General features: G+C 34.6%; 1 protein-coding gene across 1 annotated transcript; it reads left to right on the top strand.

Annotated features, from left to right (window-relative positions):
* Positions 1-265: 265 nt before the first annotated feature.
* On the top strand, positions 266-5150 carry LOC124842579 (uncharacterized). Its single transcript, XM_047319095.2, has 8 exons — positions 266-440; positions 638-1875; positions 1992-2181; positions 2945-3048; positions 3160-3262; positions 3363-3661; positions 4169-4474; positions 4665-5150. Exons 2-8 carry the CDS (start codon positions 646-648, stop codon positions 5016-5018), a joined length of 2586 nt encoding a protein of 861 aa, XP_047175051.2. The 5' UTR covers positions 266-440; positions 638-645; the 3' UTR covers positions 5019-5150.
* Positions 5151-22638: the final 17488 nt, after the last annotated feature.

The raw sequence follows: 22638 nt of genomic DNA, 5'->3' as shown, positions 1-22638 counted from the left end.
AAAAATTATTATTTTAGTTTAAAAAATAATTAAATTTTAAAAAAATCAAATAAAAGAAATAGTTAAATTTAAAAAATTGTCCAGTTAAAAAATAAATAGTAAAAAATTTAATTTAATTATAAAAAAATTATATAAAATATAAAATAAAAATCCGAAATCTCTTTATAATAGTATAGATAATATATAATATAATATTTATAATAATTAATATAGATAATATAGATAATCACGTTATTTAGGTATACTACGGATTAATTCATAATTTTACAAATCATTCATCAGCATCCACCTTTCTGTAAACCTAAACCTAAGAACTTCTGCAAAACAACCGCCATCTCTCTCGTTTCACATCTTTCTTTCAAAACATAAACCTAACACATCTCTGCAAAGATCCATCGAGTTCTTTCACTCAACTTCTCGGTTCTCTGGCACGACCTAAGGTTCCTGTTTCTGGCTTGTTCAATTGTTCTCTTCTTTTTCACTCTATTACATAGTGTCTTCTATTGTGATTTTTGTTTCGTTTTCCCATTCACACTTCATTTTACAATTTTAAGCAGTTTGGCAGTGAAATTACCGCAATTTTGTGTATTCCCCGTGTTTTTTTATTGTGGATTTAACTTATGTTGGATTAAATTAGGGTTTGACATGGCCAGAAGACGCAGCAGTAGCAGCGAGTCGAGTGAAGATGATGGGAGGAGACGCAGTGGCTGCGAATCTGAGGATGAAGAGAGGGATAGGTATCGGCGTGGTGGTAGGAGTGGTAGGAAGAGTTCTGGTCACCGCAGGGATAATAGTGATGGAAGTAACTCGGGGGAAGAGATAAATAGAGCTGAGAGGGATGGTGTTATGGGGAGTGATAAAAAAAGTAGGAGTAGGGAGAGAAAGGAGAAGTCAGAGAGCTCAGAGGAGGAGGGTCAGATTGTGAATAAAAAGAGGGTTAGTGAAGAGAAGGGAAAGGATGAGAGGCTGTCGCAGGATTATGATGGACGTGGGGGGAGAGATGCTGAAGAAGATAGCCGGGGTGATAGGGCTTCTCGTCGAGTGAATGGTCAGAGTGAAAGGCGAGGGGAGAAAGAGAGTCATAGATTGCATCACAGGGATAGATGGCGAGGAGGGGAGGAAGGCAAGAGTAGAATTGTGGATCGCCGTGGACGGCATGATTCAGAAGAAGATCACATTGAGCTGACCAGGAAATCAGACGGGTATAGTGATAGGGATAAGAGGCGAAAAGTGGAAAAGGGTGGTAACAGACACTCACGTTATGATTCGGAGGAAGATGATAGGGAGTTGGCAAGGAAATCAGAGAGGGATAGTGATAGGAGACGAAGAAGACCTGAAAGGGATGATGACAATGAGCGCAACCACAGGGATAAGGGTGTGAGCAAGCAGCAAGAAGAAAGTAGGAAGAAAGAGAATGGAAATGGGAGAACTGTTAGAGATGCAAATCCTCAACGACAGACAACTATCCCAGGAGGTAACCTGAACGGTGATGCATCTAATTTGGGCAAGAGTGGAGGTGTTTACATTCCCCCCTTTAAGATGGCGATGATGATGAAAGAAGTTCAGGATAAAAGTAGTGTAGAATATCAAAGGTTAACGTGGGATGCTCTGAGAAAGAGCATAAACGGGCTTGTAAATAAGGTTAATGCTACAAACATAAAAAATATAATTCCTGAATTGTTTTCGGAAAACCTGATCAGGGGAAGGGGACTTTTTTGTCGGTCATGTATGAAGTCACAGATGGCATCTCCGGGATTTACAGATGTTTTTGCTGCCTTGGTTGCTGTTGTTAATACAAAGTTTCCCGAGGTGGGGGATCTTTTGCTTAGAAGGATTGTTTTGCAGCTTAAGAGGGCTTATAAGCGGAATGACAAGGTATGTGATTATTATTCTTATTCTGAGATCAATTTTGTTTTTTCTAATTTTCTTTTATTTCTCTTTTGCTATGCTTCTGATTTGTTTTTTTCTTTGTTTGTTTTCATCATTGATAGCCTCAATTACTAGCAGCTGTTAAATTTATAGGGCATCTGGTGAATCAGCAAGTAGCTCATGAGATCATTGCTCTTGAGTTACTCACAGTTTTGCTCGAGAAACCTACTGACGATAGTGTTGAAGTAGCTGTTGGTTTTGTGACAGAATGTGGTTCAATACTGCAGGATCTCTCACCTAAGGGTCTTCATGGTGAGAATCCTCAAACTATATGGCAACTGTGTGCTTAGGTTTTTATTTTTAAATGTGATAACGACTTTGGCATTTGTCTTTTATTGTTTCCTATTGCACTTCCTTTTACATTATAAACCCTTTTTTCGTCTGCTTGATGGTATTAACTACTCTAGGATAGCACGTTAGAGATAAGTAAATGATGCTCGGGTTAAGATTACCTCATCTGCAAAAGAGGGGCAAACTGGAATCAAGGGTTTTAAGATTCCAGTTGCATGAAATCGTGTAAGGAAACAAGTTAGATCAAAGGTGACTTGCAGGAGTGCTAGATAATATATGGATGGAAGAAATGAAAATTAATTTGTCTGGTGTCGTGAGTTGTTAAAATATGAAACTTAAAATAATCCGGTGAAAATATGGTGTACTTGTACAAATAATTGACAACATCCAATGATCACACACCAACACAACAATATTGATTGCCAAACATTTATGGACAGATAAAATTTATGCTTGAAGATTGCCGACAATTGGGGAAAAGAGTGCATTGGAAGGTAGGTGTAAGCAAACAAACAATAAATAAACCACACAACCCTTCAAGAGAAGGATTTAGAAGTGGACAATCTACTGATGAGTTCCTTATTTACCCTGTGTGGGGCAAGCAGTTCTTGTTTAAAATATCAAAGCTGTAATATTGTCGTTTATTACTAAAACCTCCATGTGAGAAAACCTCCATGTGAGTTTTCTCGCTCGTGGTTAGTAAATAAGATTTAATAATTTGCAGGTATCTTTGAGCGTTTTCGTGGGATTCTTCATGAGGGAGAAATTGACAAACGTGTTCAGTTTCTGATTGAAGGCTTGTTTGCAATAAGAAAAGCGAAGTTTCAGGTACTTTTTATGGTTTGTGATAGGAATGACACATTAACATAATAAGACATACTTTTGTAAATAAAGGAGTACTTTAAAGAATGTGTTACAATGGTTGCATTGCATTAATAGGGTTATCCAGCTGTTCGTCCTGAGCTAGATCTTGTGGAGCAGGAAGATCAGTTAACTCATGAAGTGTCCTTGGATGAAGAGATAGATCCTGAGATTTCCCTTGGTATATTTTGTTTTTGGAAGTTTGTATATGTATTTTCTTTGATTGATTGTGGTCGCTGGCCATTTTGATTTCTTTATATTCTATTTTTGTTTTTTCTCAGATATATTCAAGCCAGACCCCAATTTCCTGGAGAATGAGAAGCGGTATGAAGAGTTGAAGAAATCAATGCTGGGTGAGGAATCCGAGGATGAAGAGGAAGGCATGGATGCTGAGTCAGATGATGAAGATGAAGAGGATGAGTCTGATGAAGAGGATGAAGAACAGATGCAAATAAAAGATGAAACAGAGACAAATCTTGTCAATCTTCGAAGGACAATATACTTAACGATTATGTCTAGTGTTGATTTTGAGGAAGCAGGTCATAAGCTTCTGAAAATTAAGCTAGAGCCAGGTCAAGAGGTGAGATCGGAATCACTGCTAGAATTCATTTTCTTTTGCTAAATTATTACTAGCTGCCTTTTTCTTATTTTAAATATTTTAGTATGTCAAATTTATATATTTTATGAACATGGAAGAACTTTAGAATCTAGTTCAATATATTGAAAAATTGAATGCTCTCTTTCTTTATGTCTCCCCCTGTATAAACTCACTAATTTGCGAATTTGTATCTTGGCACTACTTGATCTTTTAGATTTGAATTTAGCTTAGTATCACCTCGGATCAAGGTTATTTTATTTTGTTCTTTTAGTTTTTATCTGATTTCATACTCTTTTATATAACCAGTGGATATATGTCTAGCTGTTACAAGCTTTTAACCATTCCAAGCATAGACTCTGTATCTATACGTAGTTACTCAGACTGAACATTCGTTTCCAGAATAGAATGTATTGTTCTCCATTTGTTTAAGTTATGCCTTTTGCTTATTTGAACTAATTATAATTTTGTATTTTTTATAATTTGTGGCAGATGGAATTGTGCATTATGCTTTTGGAATGTTGCAGCCAAGAGAGAACCTATCTCCGATATTATGGTCTTCTGGGGCAGCGTTTCTGCATGATCAACAAAGTACACCAAGAAAATTTTGAGAAGTGCTTTGTGCAGCAGTACTCCATGATTCACCGACTTGAAACAAATAAACTGCGTAATGTGGCAAAATTTTTTGCTCATTTACTTGGCACAGATGCTTTACCTTGGCATGTTTTATCATATATACGCCTGACTGAAGAGGACACAACTTCTTCTTCACGTATATTTATTAAGATTCTCTTCCAGGTATTTCAAATAGTCTCGTGCTTCTTTATGCACCTGCATTATTATTTCTCGAAGTTTGAATTGTCAGCTTTAGAAATATACTTATAATGAGACCTGGAAAATATTTTGGGCTTCTTGTCTTGTAGACTGTGTAAATTATGCATGCATATCTGTATGTGGAAGATGTTGATATCTGTTTATGATGTTGCAGGAATTATCAGAACATCTTGGAATCCGGTTGCTAAATGAGCGGTTAAACGATCCAACTATGCAAGAATCTTTTGAATCCATATTTCCAAAAGATAATCCAAAAAACACACGGTTCTGCATTAATTTCTTCACATCCATTGGTCTTGGTGGTCTTACCGAGAACCTACGTGAGTATTTGAAGAATATGCCACGTCTTATCATGCAACAACAAAAACAAGTTTCAGAATCTGAATCAGATGATGAGTCGGGGAGTTCTGCTTCATCGGATTCTGGTAGTTCAGACTCAGATTCAACTAGTTCTGATGAGAGTGACGCTGAGCATGATAGAAGACAGAGAAAGCGGAGGAGAAAATGAAGTTATTTTATTTTTAATTTTATAATTTTGCTTGTATGGAGATACTTTAGAGGTGGAAAAAAATTTGTACCAGGAAATGTAATCAAATTTTCGTTCAATTTTTTTTAAAAGAAGCCTTTATTCTGTAGATAATGTCTATTTGTTTTTAACAATGGGATCGTGACCTGTCATGGTCACATCGCAAGCCGATTTTCAAATACCTTAAAATGATGTCTATTTTTTGATAAACATTTCATATAGTGGCTGTGACGTGCTTCAAGGCCATAGATTTATACAATAGTTTTATTTTAGACACTTTCATACATCACGTCTTTTATTTTATTTTCATTTATTTCAATTGAATCTGGCATAATATAAAAGGTTATTTATGCATCACTTGTTCGAGAGGGTCATTAAATTAATGGTCAATTTGCAAAGATAATATTAATGTAGGTGGAGAAAAGAAAAGTATATAAAATATACACTTACTGGACCTAAGACACTTGTGACTTGATTAGGTAATTTGTAATTTTTTGGAAGATTTTAATTGAGAATTACGTATTTTAAGATAAATACACAATAATTACTTATATATTATGTATGGATTGAGTATCACAAGTATATTTTATAATCTTATTCTCATTTTTTAAAGGAAAAAAGTAACTATATATTTAAAGTAAAACATATTTAAACTCAAATGTGGAAAGCTTTGAAAGTTAGAAGGATCATGGAAATTAAATATTTGGATTCTTCTCCTTCTTGATATTCTCTTTTAGTCCTAATCTTATGACACCCTATCAACTTTGTTCCCGCACCCTATCATAGCTTTCGGAACAGGAGTGGATGAGTGTTTTTCGGACAAGTGGTGAGTACCTTCTGGAAAACTGTTTTCGAAATTGATTTAGTGTGTTTGGAAAAATAAAATCTATAATGATGGGGTGCACAGAAAAATAAATTTGATACACTGCAGGAAGAAATTTTGCAAACCAAAAGAGTCTCTATTGTCTAGATGACAAAAAAATTCACGCTCTCGAGTATTTATGGATAAAATCTGCGAAAAATAATTAATATATGTAAATATTTACTATCTGCGGGTAGAGGATATTTTAATACCTGTTTATAAACAGGTTGAGTGTCTATTCCTACCCGCATATATATGTTATTTGTAAAAAATAAAAATAAAAATTTAATTTATATTTTATTTAATTAAAATTAAAATTAATTTATATTTTATAAAATTAAATTTTAATTTATATTATATTTATATATTCTTTTAATTTTATTTAAATTTTATTTTAATAATTTAGAAAATTTTATTTTTTTGAAATATTTGTAGATAGCTCCGAATACGAACGGGTACCCGTGGATTTTAAAATACTCACATGTATCTTTTAAGTGGGTATCCCATAGTGAATGAATTCTTTTTGAAATCGAATTATAAGTATTTTTTTTTAGACTAGGTTGCGAATAAATACTTTCTAAACCCGACCTGACCTGACCAATAGTCGCATCTCCTTTTTCAAACTAAAGCTACGTATAAAAGAAAACATGTTTAAAAAATAGTGAAGTGAGTATAAATTGAGAAATAAAAAGACTTATACAGTATTTTGTTGTGAAAAAAAGAAAAAAAACTACTTCCATCCGTAAAAAGACCCCTTAACACTATTAGAAACTAAGTTGTCATCATTCATATGTGAGAATTCATTAACCATGAAATTAAAAGAAAAAAAAAAAACTTCACAAAAATCTTTTAAGGATTAATATTTTGAAATTTTTGGATAGTAACAACATCTCTTATCATCATCCTCTTTCACTATGTAAGGATAAAAAAGAGGGTTATTATGCTTTTCATTGTATAAGGAACAAAATGAGGGTATTAATGCATCTTTCTTAATTTTGAACAGGTATACCTTTCTTGTTAACGAAATTTAATCTCAGATTGGAAGTTTAGAACCATCAATAATCTACACAAATGAGGGGGAAATTATTTTATGACAGTAATAATAATTAACCAAAACATAAATTGTTTCAGCCTCCTACATCTACCACCATAGTTTTGTGCTTGTCTACGAAAATAGAAACATCTCTATCACAGAGAATGAAAGTTAATGAATCACTGCTATCCTAATTTGATATCTATCCAAAAAGAGTTAAAATACAATAATGTAAAATGTATGGTAGGATATCTGAGTCGAGCGATTGTCAATAGTAGATTGAACTAGTGACTGAACGATCGCTTTTACCCGAACGATCGTCAACCTACTAGACAGAACGACCATGATATCATAGAAGATAATGCTAGCAAGGTGATCGTCATATCATACGCTCGTCATCGTCGCTCCTAACATCAATCGTCTTAATAGCGATCGTCTGTTACTTAAACCAAACGATCAACATGGGTCAAATCAACCCAGTCAAAGGTAAGAGTCAACAAACGTTCGGTCAGCTTTATTCAGACTGGATCAATTAACCCGGATAAACTAAAGAATAAGTGGTTAGAAATATCTGGCCATGATATCGCAAATCACGGAACCAACTAACCCGGTATCAAGCACGACCAAGCGGTTGAGTTTTCCAATCGGTTGAGTTCTCCAACCAACCATATTTTTAGGTAAACGGTTTATCTTACTTTTAGGTTAAATACGAAAAACCAGAAGAGGAAAAGGTACGTTTTTTATAATTCAGAAAGAGGGGAGAAAAGATTAATTTTCCATTATTGAACTAAAAAGGTTCTGTCATTCCTTTTTCTGACTTGAGCGTTGGAGTGCCTTCGCAGGTACACACTCCATTCTCCTTGAAGAGCCTTGTGCAAGATGAAGATATAAGGATACCTACATTGCTGGAAGGAGAAGACGTCATTCATCAGGTTCACATCTCGGCCTCAACAATTATACTGAAACATAAAACATGCTCCTACCATAAGGAAATTAAGAGAATTTCGTACAAATAGAAAGATTTCACCTAGGCTAACTCAAAAAATATGTTTTTCACAATTCTTGTATAAATACAATTTAGAATATGGAAAAAACTCTCCTAGTATACTTGACACATGGAAAATATCAAGATACCATCAGTTGATACCCCAAAATGTGCTCGATTAAATAACAGAGGCAAAACCCTAAACAATTACATTATTTATGAAAAGAAAAAATCACTTGTGATTTAAAGATATAAAAGATAAGTAATTTAATATCATTTTAATAAGTAAATTTATGTCTAACTCAATTTCATATAAGATAAAGTTTGCTTTCTATTTATGTATTATAAGTTATAAGTTATAAGTTAATTTTATCTCTTATCAATTTAAAATCTAAATGACTCAATATACCTAAAAAAGACTATGATAATATGGAATAAGAGATAAAGTGTGACTAACAAGTTTAAAACACAAACCACAATCCATGTTAATCATATTTCAATAATTTTAAAAAGTTGATGGTTAAAGAATTGTTTGCAACTACATTTAGTAAACTAAATAGTTAACAACATTATCCACTTCACAAGGAGTAAAAGTTTTTTTTTTTTTTAATTTCATCATCATAGCCATGAAAAATATACATTCTTTCCTAAATCTACAATGTCCTAAAAATGTAAAGACAAAATAATAATAAAAAAGTGTAAAATTTAATATTTTATTACAAAAATATATTCGGTCCACTAAGAACTCGACTCACCTCGGTTGAACCCGTGGTAAGTCGGGTTGGCTAACAACCTGGATACAAAAGAAATCACTCTTACTTAACTGTTTCTTCCTACTCCTACCTTTTTACTTCTTGCACCTCCTATAAATTATGATATCACATCATCTCAAAAATGTATCAAGAACGATTGATTACTTTACTATATGTATGTGTATAACTATTTGCTACTACTATCATCATGATATAGTGGAAAATCAATGAAAACTATATTGTTGTAATAACGAACAAGAATTATCCACTTATTTTCCCCTTAAAGGTTGGTACCTTTCCATCCCAATCTTTAAACATGGTTTGGAGTTCTCGTTTGAAGTGTAGAACAACTCCTCTTTATATCATATCATATGAGGATCAACATTTGTATAACAAAATCCTTGCACATGCCATGATGGATCCAAGGGCTCAATAGGCCTATAGAAGGTTAACAACCCATGTGGCAAGGTAAGTACCTAGTTTCCACAATGTCCTATCTACTTTCTTTTCTTTCCAATAGTGGTAGATTCTTGTCACATTCTTTTTCCTCCATTGAACCAAATCAAACATATTCATCCCAAATGCTCACCCACAAGCATTAGGGTCAAAATGTTAGAAAAAAAGTATTTTTTTTAATTAAGTTAGCCAACCCGTTTAACCCCACCAACCCGTGATGGATTGGGTTGGGATCAAGTTTCTTGAGCTCACTAATAAGTGAGCAGGGTTGAGATGACTCACTAAGTGGCAAAATTATGGTGGGTCTGTAATGCCTCAATTTATACACAAGGTCTACTAATTTATAACACCCAATTTATTGAAAACAAGCACAATATACACAATCATAACCATGAAGTTTTATATTACCATATTTGTCCATAATTTTCTCATGGAAAGTTATTCAAAATATAATTATCTTCATCATCATACGAAAATTATATATATTACAAAGGCTTTATACATATAACACATCGGATAAACTCACACGTCTATCCTACTCTTGAGTTTTAGCGTTGCTCAGATTTTCACCAGCTATATCCTTTGCTCTAGTGTACACACAATCATTGTAGAAGAAAACACATTGACACCATGAAAGAGTAAGCTAGAAATGGATTTAAAAACTTAGGATAAAAACACTTAGATGGTTAAAGAGTATATTAATTTTCAAAAATTATAAACTAATAAAATTAAATTAATTCGACATCTAGCAATTCAGATCAAAACTATGCAACTATCAAAATTCATATAATCAAAGATCTAAAACTCAAAAATTCTTATAATCTCGTTCATGTCCCAAATAATCATACACACAATCGTAGACACAAACTCCAAAGTGTTAAGACAAAATCGTGTATACGTCTAAACGCTCTCATGTTTTGAAGTTTAATCAAATAACATTAAACGAAATAAGAATTTGAAAATACATTAGGATGAAACACAAGACCTAGGCTCAAGGATCCCTAACATAGAAAAACCTTAGGAAAACCTTTAGGATTGTAGAAAACAAAAAAACACCCAAACACAATGCTAAAACGACTGTTAAGTCAAAAGCATCTAAGAGAGTTTAAGTTAAATGCGTAAGCTTACTATATCCAAAGGGATATTCAATTGAACTCTCCGAAAAATGAAAAAGTGTCAAAACAAAGTCTTTGACAAAAAATATTTTAGAAAAGCCTAAACCTAAAACACCAAATAAAACATAACATGCTAAATGTAATTGCTCTAAAACGAAAAAATCACAAAAAGTGTTTGCATAAGCCTAAACGATACCATGATTTAACTATTACTTCATCTAATTATGAAGTTATGATTCAATGCATGGTATCCTTAAAACAAAAGCTTAATTGTTAAACACATCCTCAACAGTAGGAAATCAAAAACACTTTGTTGTTCTGAGCAAGCATTAAATGACATTAAATACTCAACATTCAAAAACAACAAAAGTGATAAGAGATAAGACATATTTGTTGCATGCAAAATCTACTCTATTCTTTGTAGATAACCTACACTACACGCATCCATAAGCCTCAATTAAAATATCAGAAGTGGATGTTAGAGACAAAAGAGATATTCACATAATGTTCTTCAGTTGAAGCAATGTCTAAAGGAAAGTATAACCTACTTCAAGCAGAGTACTGAAAAAGTAAGCATGCTCTGACAAGTTGACTTTAACCAACGACTGTTGTACACGAAGAAAGAGAAGACACAAGAATCAAGGTCAAGAGCTTAGTCTAACAGACATTTATCCAAAAGCCTTTAAATAGAAGATTATTCAAATGAAGAATCAAGAGGATAACATAAAACAAAAATATTTATCCTTTGAGAAGTGTTCAAAAGAAAGTATAGAAAGTGCTCAAGAGAAAGAGAATATCCGAGCAGAAAAAGAGAAGAAAATCAATACTCCGAAGCTTCACTTTAATATTTGCTTACTCATTGTAAGAAAGAGAGAAATAGAAAAAAGAGAAACAACTGCGAGTGTTTAGACTACATTGCATTGTAATCATATCCTCTTTGCGAGAGTAATAGTGTAAACAACTTGTAAACAATCGTTGATTGCAATTCTAAAGAGAATTAAAAAATTTGTTGAACTCGTTGAGTTAAGGAAATCTAGACAAGGTTGCTTAGTGATCAGGGTCCTACCCGAATAAAACTAATATGCAATAAAGTGCAGCATAAACTAGGAAGTGACTTTCAAGGACCAAATATTGGTTCAGTCATTAGATCAAACACTTGGTGAGCGGGTTTTGTGGACAATTTTGTGACTTCAAACGAACTAAATTAAAACTCGAATCTAAACACTAATTCAAAACGGTTGGCCACTAGCTCAATTATAATGCTTTCAATGACAGATTAGCAACAAATACTCACTCCTCTAACCCCTAATCTAACATGAATTAACCAACTAAGCGAAGACTAATCATGCTTTCATAAAAGCGAATTAAGCAAACGCAATGCTCCCATTTAATCATTTCCTGGCTACCACAGACAAAGCAAATGCGGTATAATCGACTAAGCAAAGATTAAATACAATTAGGCAACTAAGCATGTACCCAATTGCAAGCATAGAACATAATTAAATCTGGAGCAAGGTTAAAATAGAAAAATCACCATGAGAGGGCAACAATCTCAAGGAAAACGTTGCAATCTCACTAAGACCAACCAAGAACACTTAAGCTACCATTAAAACAGAATTCAAACAGCAAAACAAAATGGAATTAGAGCACAAAACGCAAACTGAAATGGCAAAACGAAATTGCATATAGAAACGAAATTGGAAACGTAATGGAAACAAGAAACGAAATTGAAATTGCACTTCAAAAACATAATTGATTCAATACAGGAATATAGAAAACGAAAACAAACCTAAACCCTTACAAAGGGTAGGGGGTGGAAAACGCCAATTGCTCTAAAACCTAAGAAGAAAACGTGAAAATGAGGGGAGGAGCCTCTTTCCCAAATCTGATTTGAGGTTTTAAAACCCCTTTTTACAATTTTTCCCTTCTAGTGGGCTTCTCCTAAAATTTGACTAAAAATAGGCCCAAAAGTCAAATATGTCCAAAACTAACATAATTAAAATTACAAAACGAAATTAAATACAATTATTGACGTGGCCACACTCTTTTTGTCCCAAAATATGATTCCAAAATTATCATGTAAATAATAATTTGAATAATTAGGCCTAAATAATTCAAATTAATTAAAATAAGAATTAAGAGTCTAATTAAGCCCAAATAGTGAAAATGAGACAATAATGGAGAATTAAATACAATTCACTAATACAATATGATGCGGAAAGCTAAGTGAATAGTACAAAATAATGATTCATCAAAATAGACCACACTTAGTCTTTTGCACTCTTAGGCAAAATCAAAATGCAGAACAAAGAACAATTCAAAAGACATCAAGAGAGTGACCCAACCTTTAGGAAACAAAAACAAAAAAACACACACACACACACAAGTAAACAAACATATTTACACAATCCTCAATGAATCCTGGAAAGAGAAAAGGAATATACAACATCCATCACACAAATAATCAGAGAAAGTAGATCATACTCATGGAAATCATCCAAGTAATTCAAGACATGAAAAAATAATTATTCAGCTCAAGAGGTGATTCAAAAGCAACATAACCTCATAGATGCACTATCACTGTTTCTCTCAAGTGTCTGGGGTAAACAATGTCAACGCAATGCACTCAAGAAAGCAAGCAACAAACAGACTTGGCAAACCTCTAATATCAACACTCAAACCATATGCATGTTCAAATCAAAAGGTTTTTTCATGGTTGAAATGGAGCCAAGGACAAGGCAGGATAAAATATGGATGAGAAGCTACAAACCAAAGATAATAGAGGAGCAATGGGGAACAAGTGAAAATAGAATCACATCACACCCAAAACCTCTAATTCAATCCTCTTCTTAACTTCACTATTCATTTTTTTTTTCTGATTATTTTGTATTTTTTGTGGAAGCAACTCCACACTTCAAGCGAGAGTGCTCCATGATTCAGAATGGACGCAACAGAATAGAGAAATGAAGGATGTTTCTGGTGCACACCAAGTGTTTGTGAAATGGTTCAGTGGAGGTTTGGTGAGTGTGTAAGGTTTCTCAAGCTCAGAAGGCCTTTCAAAGGGGAAGGAAGCTAGAGGAAGGAGTGCTAAATAAGCACAAGACAGGTTGAACTTTTAAGATAAGCCTGGAGTAAACTCAACAACATGTCTTTATCATTTCAAAGTTAATTTTTACATGGAGATGCACCTCTCTTTTATAGGTGAAGAGAGAGCTCTAAAACTGATCTATCAAGCTCTAAAGAATGTCAAAAGAAGTGTGTTGAAGACGCAATCCAAGCTTGGCTCGCAAGTCTCGCATGAAACACATTAAAACGAACGTGTTTTAAGTGCTGAAAAATATGGTGTAGAATGGCTGAGAGCAGACTGGTAGTGGTTGAGCAAATTTCCATTCCGAAAGCCAATTTCCTTTGTAATCCTAATTCGGAAGCTAACTGTTCCAATCCAGAAAATGCTTAAATTCTTCTCTTCTTTGCCTCCTTTGCTCTCTTTAGCTTGGCAAGCTTCATAGGATGCATAGGTATGTTTTCCAACCTTTATTGGTGACCTACAAAACAATACAAATGTTTTTTAGCAAGGTAAATCTATCTAAGACTTAGATAAGGAAAGAAATTTTATTTAAAGTCTTTATTCACTTCCCTTTCTTAGTCTTAGTCTAAGTTGATACTTCTTTGGATGGGAAATCTCTAAAGGAGTTGCCATCAATTTTTCTTTCTTTTCTTTTCTGATTTTTTTGTATTTATCTTTCTTTTGTTGTCTTATCTCGTCTCTTTTCTTTTCTCTCTCTCTCTTTTTAAAACACAACTGTAAGAGACAAGATACACAACATATTTAAAAAAAAAACAAGAAAAGGAACCAACTAGCGAATTCATAAGAATATCCAAGAAGACCACACTTGTTCCCAAAACAATTCCAAAGCTCCAAAATTCCCTAAGGTTAAGGTAATCATGGTTTTTCACTTAAGGTTAATGTATCAGCTTCAAAACAAAGAAAAGGGGAAAGCATAGGCTCAAGGGGATTATCAAAGGATTACAACCGGTAGGCTTATTTGGCTAGAGAGGCTCAAAAACAAAATTGCCTTTATCACTTCCAAACATGGATATCAATAAAAAATTATCAACAAGAGTCAAGCAAAGGCATATGTGCAAGCAATCAAGAGATATATCACACACAAGAAAGAACATCAAGTGACTCAAATCTCACACAGGGTACTTCTGTCACAATCAATTCAACCTCTCAAACATCATAATCATCTACCAGTAAGAGAAAAGCAAGAATTTCAACCCAATCAGAGTATCAATCAAGTGAAGGACACATCTAACACCTAAACAAAGTCCAGAAATCAAGAGAAACATGCAAAACTGTGCACAGACTCAAACTTAAAACAGAACAAAAACAACCTCGCACTAGAAAAATCTAAACAAAGAAAAGCCTAAACAAAGAAAAATCTCCCTCAATAGACCACACTTAAACTACACAGTGTCCCCAATGTGTCATAAGCATAAAATCAGCAATCAGAACAATCAATAGATTATGGACAAGTGCAATAAAAGTGTGGAAGGGAGGAGAAGGGAAAAGAAAACTCCCTTGAGTCAGGGTGGAAGATGCCAAACTTGATTGATCAGAGAGACGTCTTCCTCAACTAGGTCAAGGAAGGAACTTTTAGGGAATTGCTTCATCCGCCAAATTTGATCAAGAAGAGAAATGTCTTCCACAACTGGATCCAGGAGGGCGGATTGTTGATGAGAGGGTTCAACTGGTGCCTACTAATCTTCAAGCTTTTGTATATGCATGCACCTTTGTTTTCAACCGTGGGTGGTGTTTGTTGGTCAAATTTATGCGTACCTCCTATAATAGGGTTAGTGCAATGTAGCTCCAAAGAATTTATATGTAGAGGTACAACACCCAATCCCAATGTATCCGACTTAACATTAGAAATACTCACAGAACATGAACCAAGTATAGATTTAGAAGCAATATCAATAATAACTAACTCAGATTCATATTCAGTGCATGGATAAGAAGTATTCAGATAGGATGACAAATTTTTTTCTCATCATGCAAAGAGTGGAAATTAAAAGCATACTCATCATCAATATAATCAAATTGAGGTATGTTTACCTCCACTTCCCTGAAGGTTGCTATAGTCTCCTTATCTTGTTCTTCTATCTTATTGCTTTGAATAGGAGATTGCAGTAGATCATAACTAGTGGTGGAAGATGAAGATGGTCTACTTGGCTCAAAATTGCGGCTTATATTTGCTTGGTCCTCATGCTTAAAATGAAGATCAAAATGAAGATCATAAACTTTATCAGCATCCTTAGGTGCAAGAGTAGGGACATATGAAGGTGGGAAGGTAGGTGGTACAGTGAGCACATGACTCTGCTTCTCATCTCCTATGTTGATGACACTGACATCTTCCAGAATCTGAACAGTCTAAAATGGTAATTGCTTTGAATCGTGAGACTGTTCCTGAGTAAGTTGAGTGACCATCTGCCTCATCTGATTAGTCAAGCTTTGAATTGTCGCTCTGGTCACTTGATGGAACTGAATGTTCTGCATGGTCATCGGCCTCAATAACTCCTCAAATGTAGGCTCAGAAGTAGAAGCAGAAGGTTGAGGAGTCGTTTGGGCAAGAGCATCATGTTGCTGACTCTGATATTGCTGGACTGGTGGAGTCATACAAGACTTCTGAAATGGTGATTCTTGATATTGATGTTGTTGTGGATCATCATACCATCTCAGATTAGGGTCATCAGTCGTCCATCCTGGATTGTTGTTGTAACCATACAAATCAAAATGATGTTGAGTATGGAAGAATTCGTCCAAAAACATACGCTTAAGATCTTCCCAACTGGCGATAGACCCTAGAGGAAGACAATAAAGCCAGTCCTTTGCTACTGCTTATAACGAGTGTGGAAATTCCCTTAAGAACATGTGATAATCTTGGACATGTGAATGTTTCATTGTAGAGCAAATGATAAGGAACTCCTCCAAATGTTTATGTGGGCATTTACTTGCAAAACCATGAAACTTAGGCAGCAAATGTATCAGTCTAGTGTTGAGAACACAATGAAAATCATCCTCATTAGATGGAACCGGCTCCCAAAGAGCACCTTTACGAGTTGGAGGATGAGCCATATTGTTCTCAGCATAGAAATCAACAAGATACAAATGAGAATCAGAAGTAGAATCTGATGCAACAGATGCAATATGCCTAAAATATGGAGTAGTGGACACAGAAGGAGAATCATAATGACAGTTAGATACAGAAGGAAACTCATGATCGAAGCCACTAACAGAATAAGCATTATGCACAACCAAAATAAGTAGACATAGAGAAGGAGAATGGAGAGTATTGAATTATGCAACTAATAATATCTAAATGCAAAGACTACAAATTCCTAGAATGCCTAACTAATCTATGAAAAGTCCTATCAATATCAGGATCAAAGAGTGGTCATGGCCCAAGATTATCCCTAGTCATACACTGAGTCAACTTTATTACCAAAAGTCAACACAAATAAACATAGGGGATAAAACTGCAAATATATGCAAACCTTATCGAAATGGGCTGAAATTTTGTGAGCAACACCCTAAAATCATGAAATGATATCACAAAAATTGGCAAAGAAAAATTCAAAGGATAATTATTTTTACGAATTTAAGAATTTTGGAAGGATGGGAAAATTAAACTTCAAAAATAAAAAATAAATAGAAAAAGGCCTCTTTTTGCAAAACTGAGAATCAAACCAACAGCATAGTCATCCTCAATCAATCTATAATTCTTTTCTATGTGAAATAAAAATAAATCGTCTAATTCTGACTTCGTGAGCAAAAGTTATCGCAGTTTGAAGTTTTTACACTTCCTGTTTTTACAAAAAATTGTAACTCCAAACCGAGACTACCACAACTACTTATATTATTTTCTATCAAAATATGCACCATAAGAAGTGAACAAAATAAATTTCAAAGAAAATTAACACTCCTAGCTACCAAAACAAAAATTGTCAATTAAAATAGGCAAAATAAGCACTATTTACATCACCATTCATTGTGCATGAGCACTATTCACAACACTCCACCAATGTTGCTCAGGGCCCACTGACTAGTACCGCTCAACGCCAGCGACACAAAACACACACAATAGCATAATACAACACGAATGACTTCAATTATTCAGCAGACTTCTAACAGCACACAACACTCAATACAATTGCAGAATTAATAACTATACAACTACAAAACATAATGCAACAATGTGACCAGAATTCAACACGAAATCACACAACACATAGACCGTAACAACACGCCCAGAACACATACACAACACACACACTAACACAACAAAGAACCTAATAATGAACCGTTGGTCCCTAGCAACAGTGGCAATTTGATCGGGGTCGTACCTGAATCAAATTAATATGCAATAAAGTTCAGTATAGACTAGGAAGTGAGACCTAGGTCGCCTCTCAAGGACCAAATATTCGTTCATTCATTAGATCAAACACTTGGTGGAGGGTTGTGGACAGTTTTATGACTTCAAACGAACTAAATTAAAACTCGAATCTAAACACTAATTCAAAACGGTTGGCCACTAGCTCAATTATAATGCTTCCAATCACAAATTAGCAACAAATACTCACTCCTCTAACCCCTAATCAAACATGAATTAACCAACTAAGCGAAGACTAATAATGCTTTCATAAAAGCGAATTAAGCAAACACAATGCTCCCATTTAATCAGTTCCACGCTGCCACAGATTAAGCAAATGCAGTTTAATCAACTAACAAAGATTAAATACAATTAGGTAACTAAATGTGTACCCAATTGCAAACATAAAACATAATTAAATAGGGAGCAAGGTTAAAACAGCAAAATCACCATCAGAGACCCACAATCTCAAGGAAAACGTTGCAATATCACTAAGACCAACCAAGTACACTTAAGCTACCATTAAAACATAATTCAAACAGCAAAACAAAATGGAATTAGAGCACAAAACGCAAAGTGAAATGGCAAAACAAAATTACATATAAAAACAAAATTGGAAACGTAAATGGAAGCAACAAACGAAATTGAAATTGCACTTCAAAAATGGAATTGATTCAATGCAGAAATATAGAAAACGAAAACAAACCTAAACCCCCATAAAGGGAGAGGGGGTAGAAAACGCCTAATACTTTTGTGGAACTTTAAATTCTGTGGCAAAACATCAGTTTTAAGTCGACTTCATTATGAAGTGAGTCGATTAAAACTCGTGGCTTTGCAATAGCCATTTTCAAAGTGTGTTGTGAGATTTTCAAAGTGAAAATTTTTCAAAACTTTGTTTAACTGTGTTACATAGTCGATTACATGCAACGTGCATTCAACTAAGTCTGTTGCAGTTTTGAAATTCTGTTAATGCTTGTATTAAATGGTACAACGACTATATTTTTAAATATGCTGACCAAGCAATAAATGAGTTTCGACTGTATTAATTGTACATTCAATTAACTACATTGATTGCTGCTAACTACTTTAATTGAATTGCTATATTCGACTACATTAGTGGCTTAGTCGATTAAAATGCGTCAGAATTGTGTTAATCTATAAATTGGCGTGAATTTGATTTCTGTAAGAACTTTTCTGAATCTAACAGTTTGTGATATCTTTTGCAAAAAGTGTATTTTTACAAAAAGAGAAAAAAAGCTCCAAGAAACAAGAAGTGACCGTGGTGATCATCTACTTGTGGATTCTTGAAGAACAAGTTAACTGCACTAAAAAAGGATGATCATATCTGCACATTAGGTGTAATTGAGAGATCAGAGGCTACAATCTTGTGAAGATTGGATTGAGGTTCCCTGTTGTGATTACAGGAAGAAGAGCGTGCTGCGTTATTGATTTTGAGGGTGGCTCAGAGGGTTTAGACTGCAGGAGAGGGGATTCTTGCTGCTAGTCTGTTTGTATATGCCTATATTTTGATTAGAGGGTTAGCGAGGTGTTTTATATTTTTGACGTGAGGTAGCTATAAAAACCTTGTTGTAAAAACCTTGATCATTATAGTGCATTGGCTTCCTGTGGTTGGAAGGACACTGGATGTAGGCTTGGCTGAACCAGTATAAAAACTTCGCGTTTGGTCTTTCTATCCCTGCACTCTTTTATTTAGCCGACTTCTTACTGTACTAAATCGATTTAATTTTCGCTTCATAAACAAATATTTTTCCTTGCGTTTCAAGAAAGCTTTTAAAGGCATCCTCTTTGCAAAAAAGATTTAAAGCAAAAAGTGTTTTTTTTTCATTTCATCAATTCACCCCCCCCCCTCTTGGTGTGAGAAATCAAGCCATTCTATTTTCAACAATTGGTATGAGAGCTGGTTTTCATAACATATTTGTGAAACAAGTCGGTTATATTTTTCTTGAAATCGACTGATCTTGAAAAATGGCTTTTAATTTTCAAATCTTTGGTGAAGGTGCATCCACAAATACACCACCACTATTTGCTGGAGAAAACTATGCTTTCTGGAAAAATTAGGATGCAAATCTTTCTTGAATCCGTGGATAAAGGAGTTTTTGGGATGCAACTCTAAATGGTCCATTTGAGCCAACTCATGTTGTTAATGGAAAAATTGTTTTGAAAAACTTTTCTGAGTGGACTCAAGATGAGAATCGAAGAGCTCAATATGATGTTAAGTCTAGAAATGTTATTGCTTCTGCACAAACCATGAATGAATTTTTCAGGATATCACAATGCAAGACTGCCAAGGAAATGTGGGAGGTTCTTGAAGTGACACATGAAGGAACAGATGAAGTAAAAAGCGCTTGAAAGAATTCTCTTGTACAAGAGTATGAGTTATTCAGAATGAAGGCTGGTGAGACGATCTATAAGGTACAAAAACGATTCACACACATAGTCAATCACCTCATGGCTCTTGGGAAAGTGTTTGATAAAGAAGAAATCAACATAAAGATCTTGAAAAGCCTCAATAGAAGCTGGCATACGAAAGTCACTGCTATATTTGAATCAAGAGATCTTACAAGCATGAATATGGCAACCTTGTTCGGCATGATGAGAGAACATGAATTGGAGCTTGGAAGGCTAAAGGAGGAAGAAGAAATTGAAGAGAAGAAATCAATTGCTCTAAAAGCCACAAGCAAGAAAGCTAAAAAGATTCATGAACCTGAAACTGATTCAGATGCAGATATACCAGAAAGAGCTCCAAGAAATAAGAAGTGACCGTGGTGATCATCTACTTGTGGATTCTTGAAGAACAACTTAACTGCACTCAAAAAGGCTGATCATATCTGCACATTGGGTGTAATTGAGATATCAGAGGCTACAATCTTGTGAAGATTGGATTGAGGTTCCCTGTTGTGATTACAGGAAGAAGAGCGTGTTGCGTTCTTGATTTTGAGGGTGGCTCAGAGGGTTTAGACTGCAGGAGAGGGGATTCTTGCTGCTAGTCTGTTTGTATATGCCTATATTTTTATTAGAGGGTTAGAAAGGTGTTTTATATTTTTGACGTGAGGTCGCTATAAAAACTTTGTTGTAAAAACCTTGATCATTATAGTGCATTAGCTTCTTGTGGTTGGAAGGACACTGGATGTAGGCTTGGCCGAACCAGTATAAAAACTTAACGTTTGATCTTTCTATCACTGAACTATTTTATTTAGTCAACTTCTAACTATACTAAATCCATTTAATTTCCGCTGCATAAACAAATCTTTTTTCGTGCGTTTCAAGAAAGCTTTTAAAGGCATCCTCTTTGCGAAAAATATTTAAAGAAAATAGTGTTTTTACATTTCACCAATTCACCCCCACCCTCCTTGGTGTGAGAAATCAAGGCATTCTATTTTCAACAAATACAATTCACTAATACAATATGGTGCAGAAATCTAAGTGGATAGTACAAAATAATGATTCATCACTTAGTACCAGTTGTGGTGTGAATACTCATCTAGTTTATGGTAACAGAAGGTTATTCACTGATTGAGAAGACCAGAAGTGGTGAAAATACTCATCTAGTCTAGGGTAACAAGAGGTTATTTGCTGATTTAAAAGACCAGGAGTGGTGAGAATACTCATCCAGTCTAGGGTAATAAGAGGTTATTTGTTGTGTGAGAAGACCAGGAGTAGTGCGAATACTCAGTTATAATCTTGTTGAAGATTATAGTGGAACTCTCTATGGAGGAGACTGAACGTAGCTCAGTTGGAGTGAACCGGTACAAAAATATTTGTGCAATTGTTATTTACNGATGGCGCTTAGGCGTCAGGCAGAGAACTCAACATCAATATTGGCGCTCAGTGGTGAAAATGACGCTCAACGGTGGCTGCGATTCTTCTTTTGTGCACTTTTCCTTCCTTTCCTGAGTCCAACTCCTTGCTACTTCAACTTCTTCATCCAATTCATCTTAATTCCTGTCAAAACAAGGAAAACCAAGCATAAAACCTATCCAACTCTCTTATTTCCACAACTTAAGCAAAAACATGATTTCAAGCTAGTTTCTAAGTCATAAAGGGTGTTTTTAATGTCAAAATTAAGGATAAAAATAACGGTTTTTCAACCCTTAGCAATTCACCTCTTAAGCTGAGTGATTATTTTGCCATGTTTGAAATTTCTTGGATGATTAGCATGAGTATCTACTTTCTTTGATTCTTTGTGTGTTGGATGTTGTCTACCCCCTTTTCTATTTCCAGATCCCTTTAGGACTGTGTAAATCTGTCTGTTTCCTTGTGAGTCTTTTTTATTCTGTCTGTTGAGATTGTGTCACTTCCCTGATGTCCTTTTATGTATTCCCTTTATCTATGTCTTGATTTTGCCCAAGAGAGAAAAAGGCTAAGTGTGGTGTATTTTGATGAATCAATACATTCTACTATTCACTTACCTTATTGTACTACATTTGATTAAGGAATTGTGCTTAATTGTCCAACATTTCCTCAGTTTTGGTATTTGGGCTTAATTTCACCAGTAAGTCTTATTTTAGTTACTTTGAATTATCTAAGGCTAATTATGTCCGTTATTAATTGCAGGGAATTGTTGGAATATTATTTTGGAACTTCAAGAGGGCAAGAACGTCAACAACCACTCTTCACATAGGCATTTTAGATTTAATTCAATTGTAAATTCGTTTTTAGTATATTTTTGGACATATTTGACTTTTTGGGCGGTTTTTGGTCATTCTGTAGAGGTCCATTAGTGGCTTGACCTATGCTTATGTGCAAAAGGGGGGCAGACCCCATAACACTTTCTCACTCTCTCAATTACATTTTCTAAGCTTTGGACAGCAAGGGAGAGCTCCCTCAATTTGGGGTTCTAGGTTTTGGTTTACATTTCAATGCAATTTCACTACGACAATTTTGTTTTCTTTATTTAGCTTGCACTTTCGATTCTTCACTTTAAATTTCATTCCATTCTCGCATT

This window comes from Vigna umbellata, chromosome 5, assembly GCF_029865625.1.
Source record: "Vigna umbellata cultivar VRB3 chromosome 5, Vumbellata_1.0, whole genome shotgun sequence".
Taxonomy (NCBI): Eukaryota; Viridiplantae; Streptophyta; class Magnoliopsida; order Fabales; family Fabaceae; genus Vigna; species Vigna umbellata.
This window is presented reverse-complemented; position numbering and strand designations above follow the sequence as displayed.

Bases quoted from the DNA above. Each gene is read 5' to 3' on its own strand.
- LOC124842579 (XM_047319095.2), top strand. From the start codon at position 646: ATGGCCAGAAGACGCAGCAGTAGCAGCGAGTCGAGTGAAGATGATGGG. The intron at 3,263-3,362 runs GTATATTTTGTT...GTTTTTTCTCAG, and splicing joins AGATCCTGAGATTTCCCTTG to ATATATTCAAGCCAGACCCC. The intron at 3,662-4,168 runs GTGAGATCGGAA...AATTTGTGGCAG, and splicing joins AGCTAGAGCCAGGTCAAGAG to ATGGAATTGTGCATTATGCT.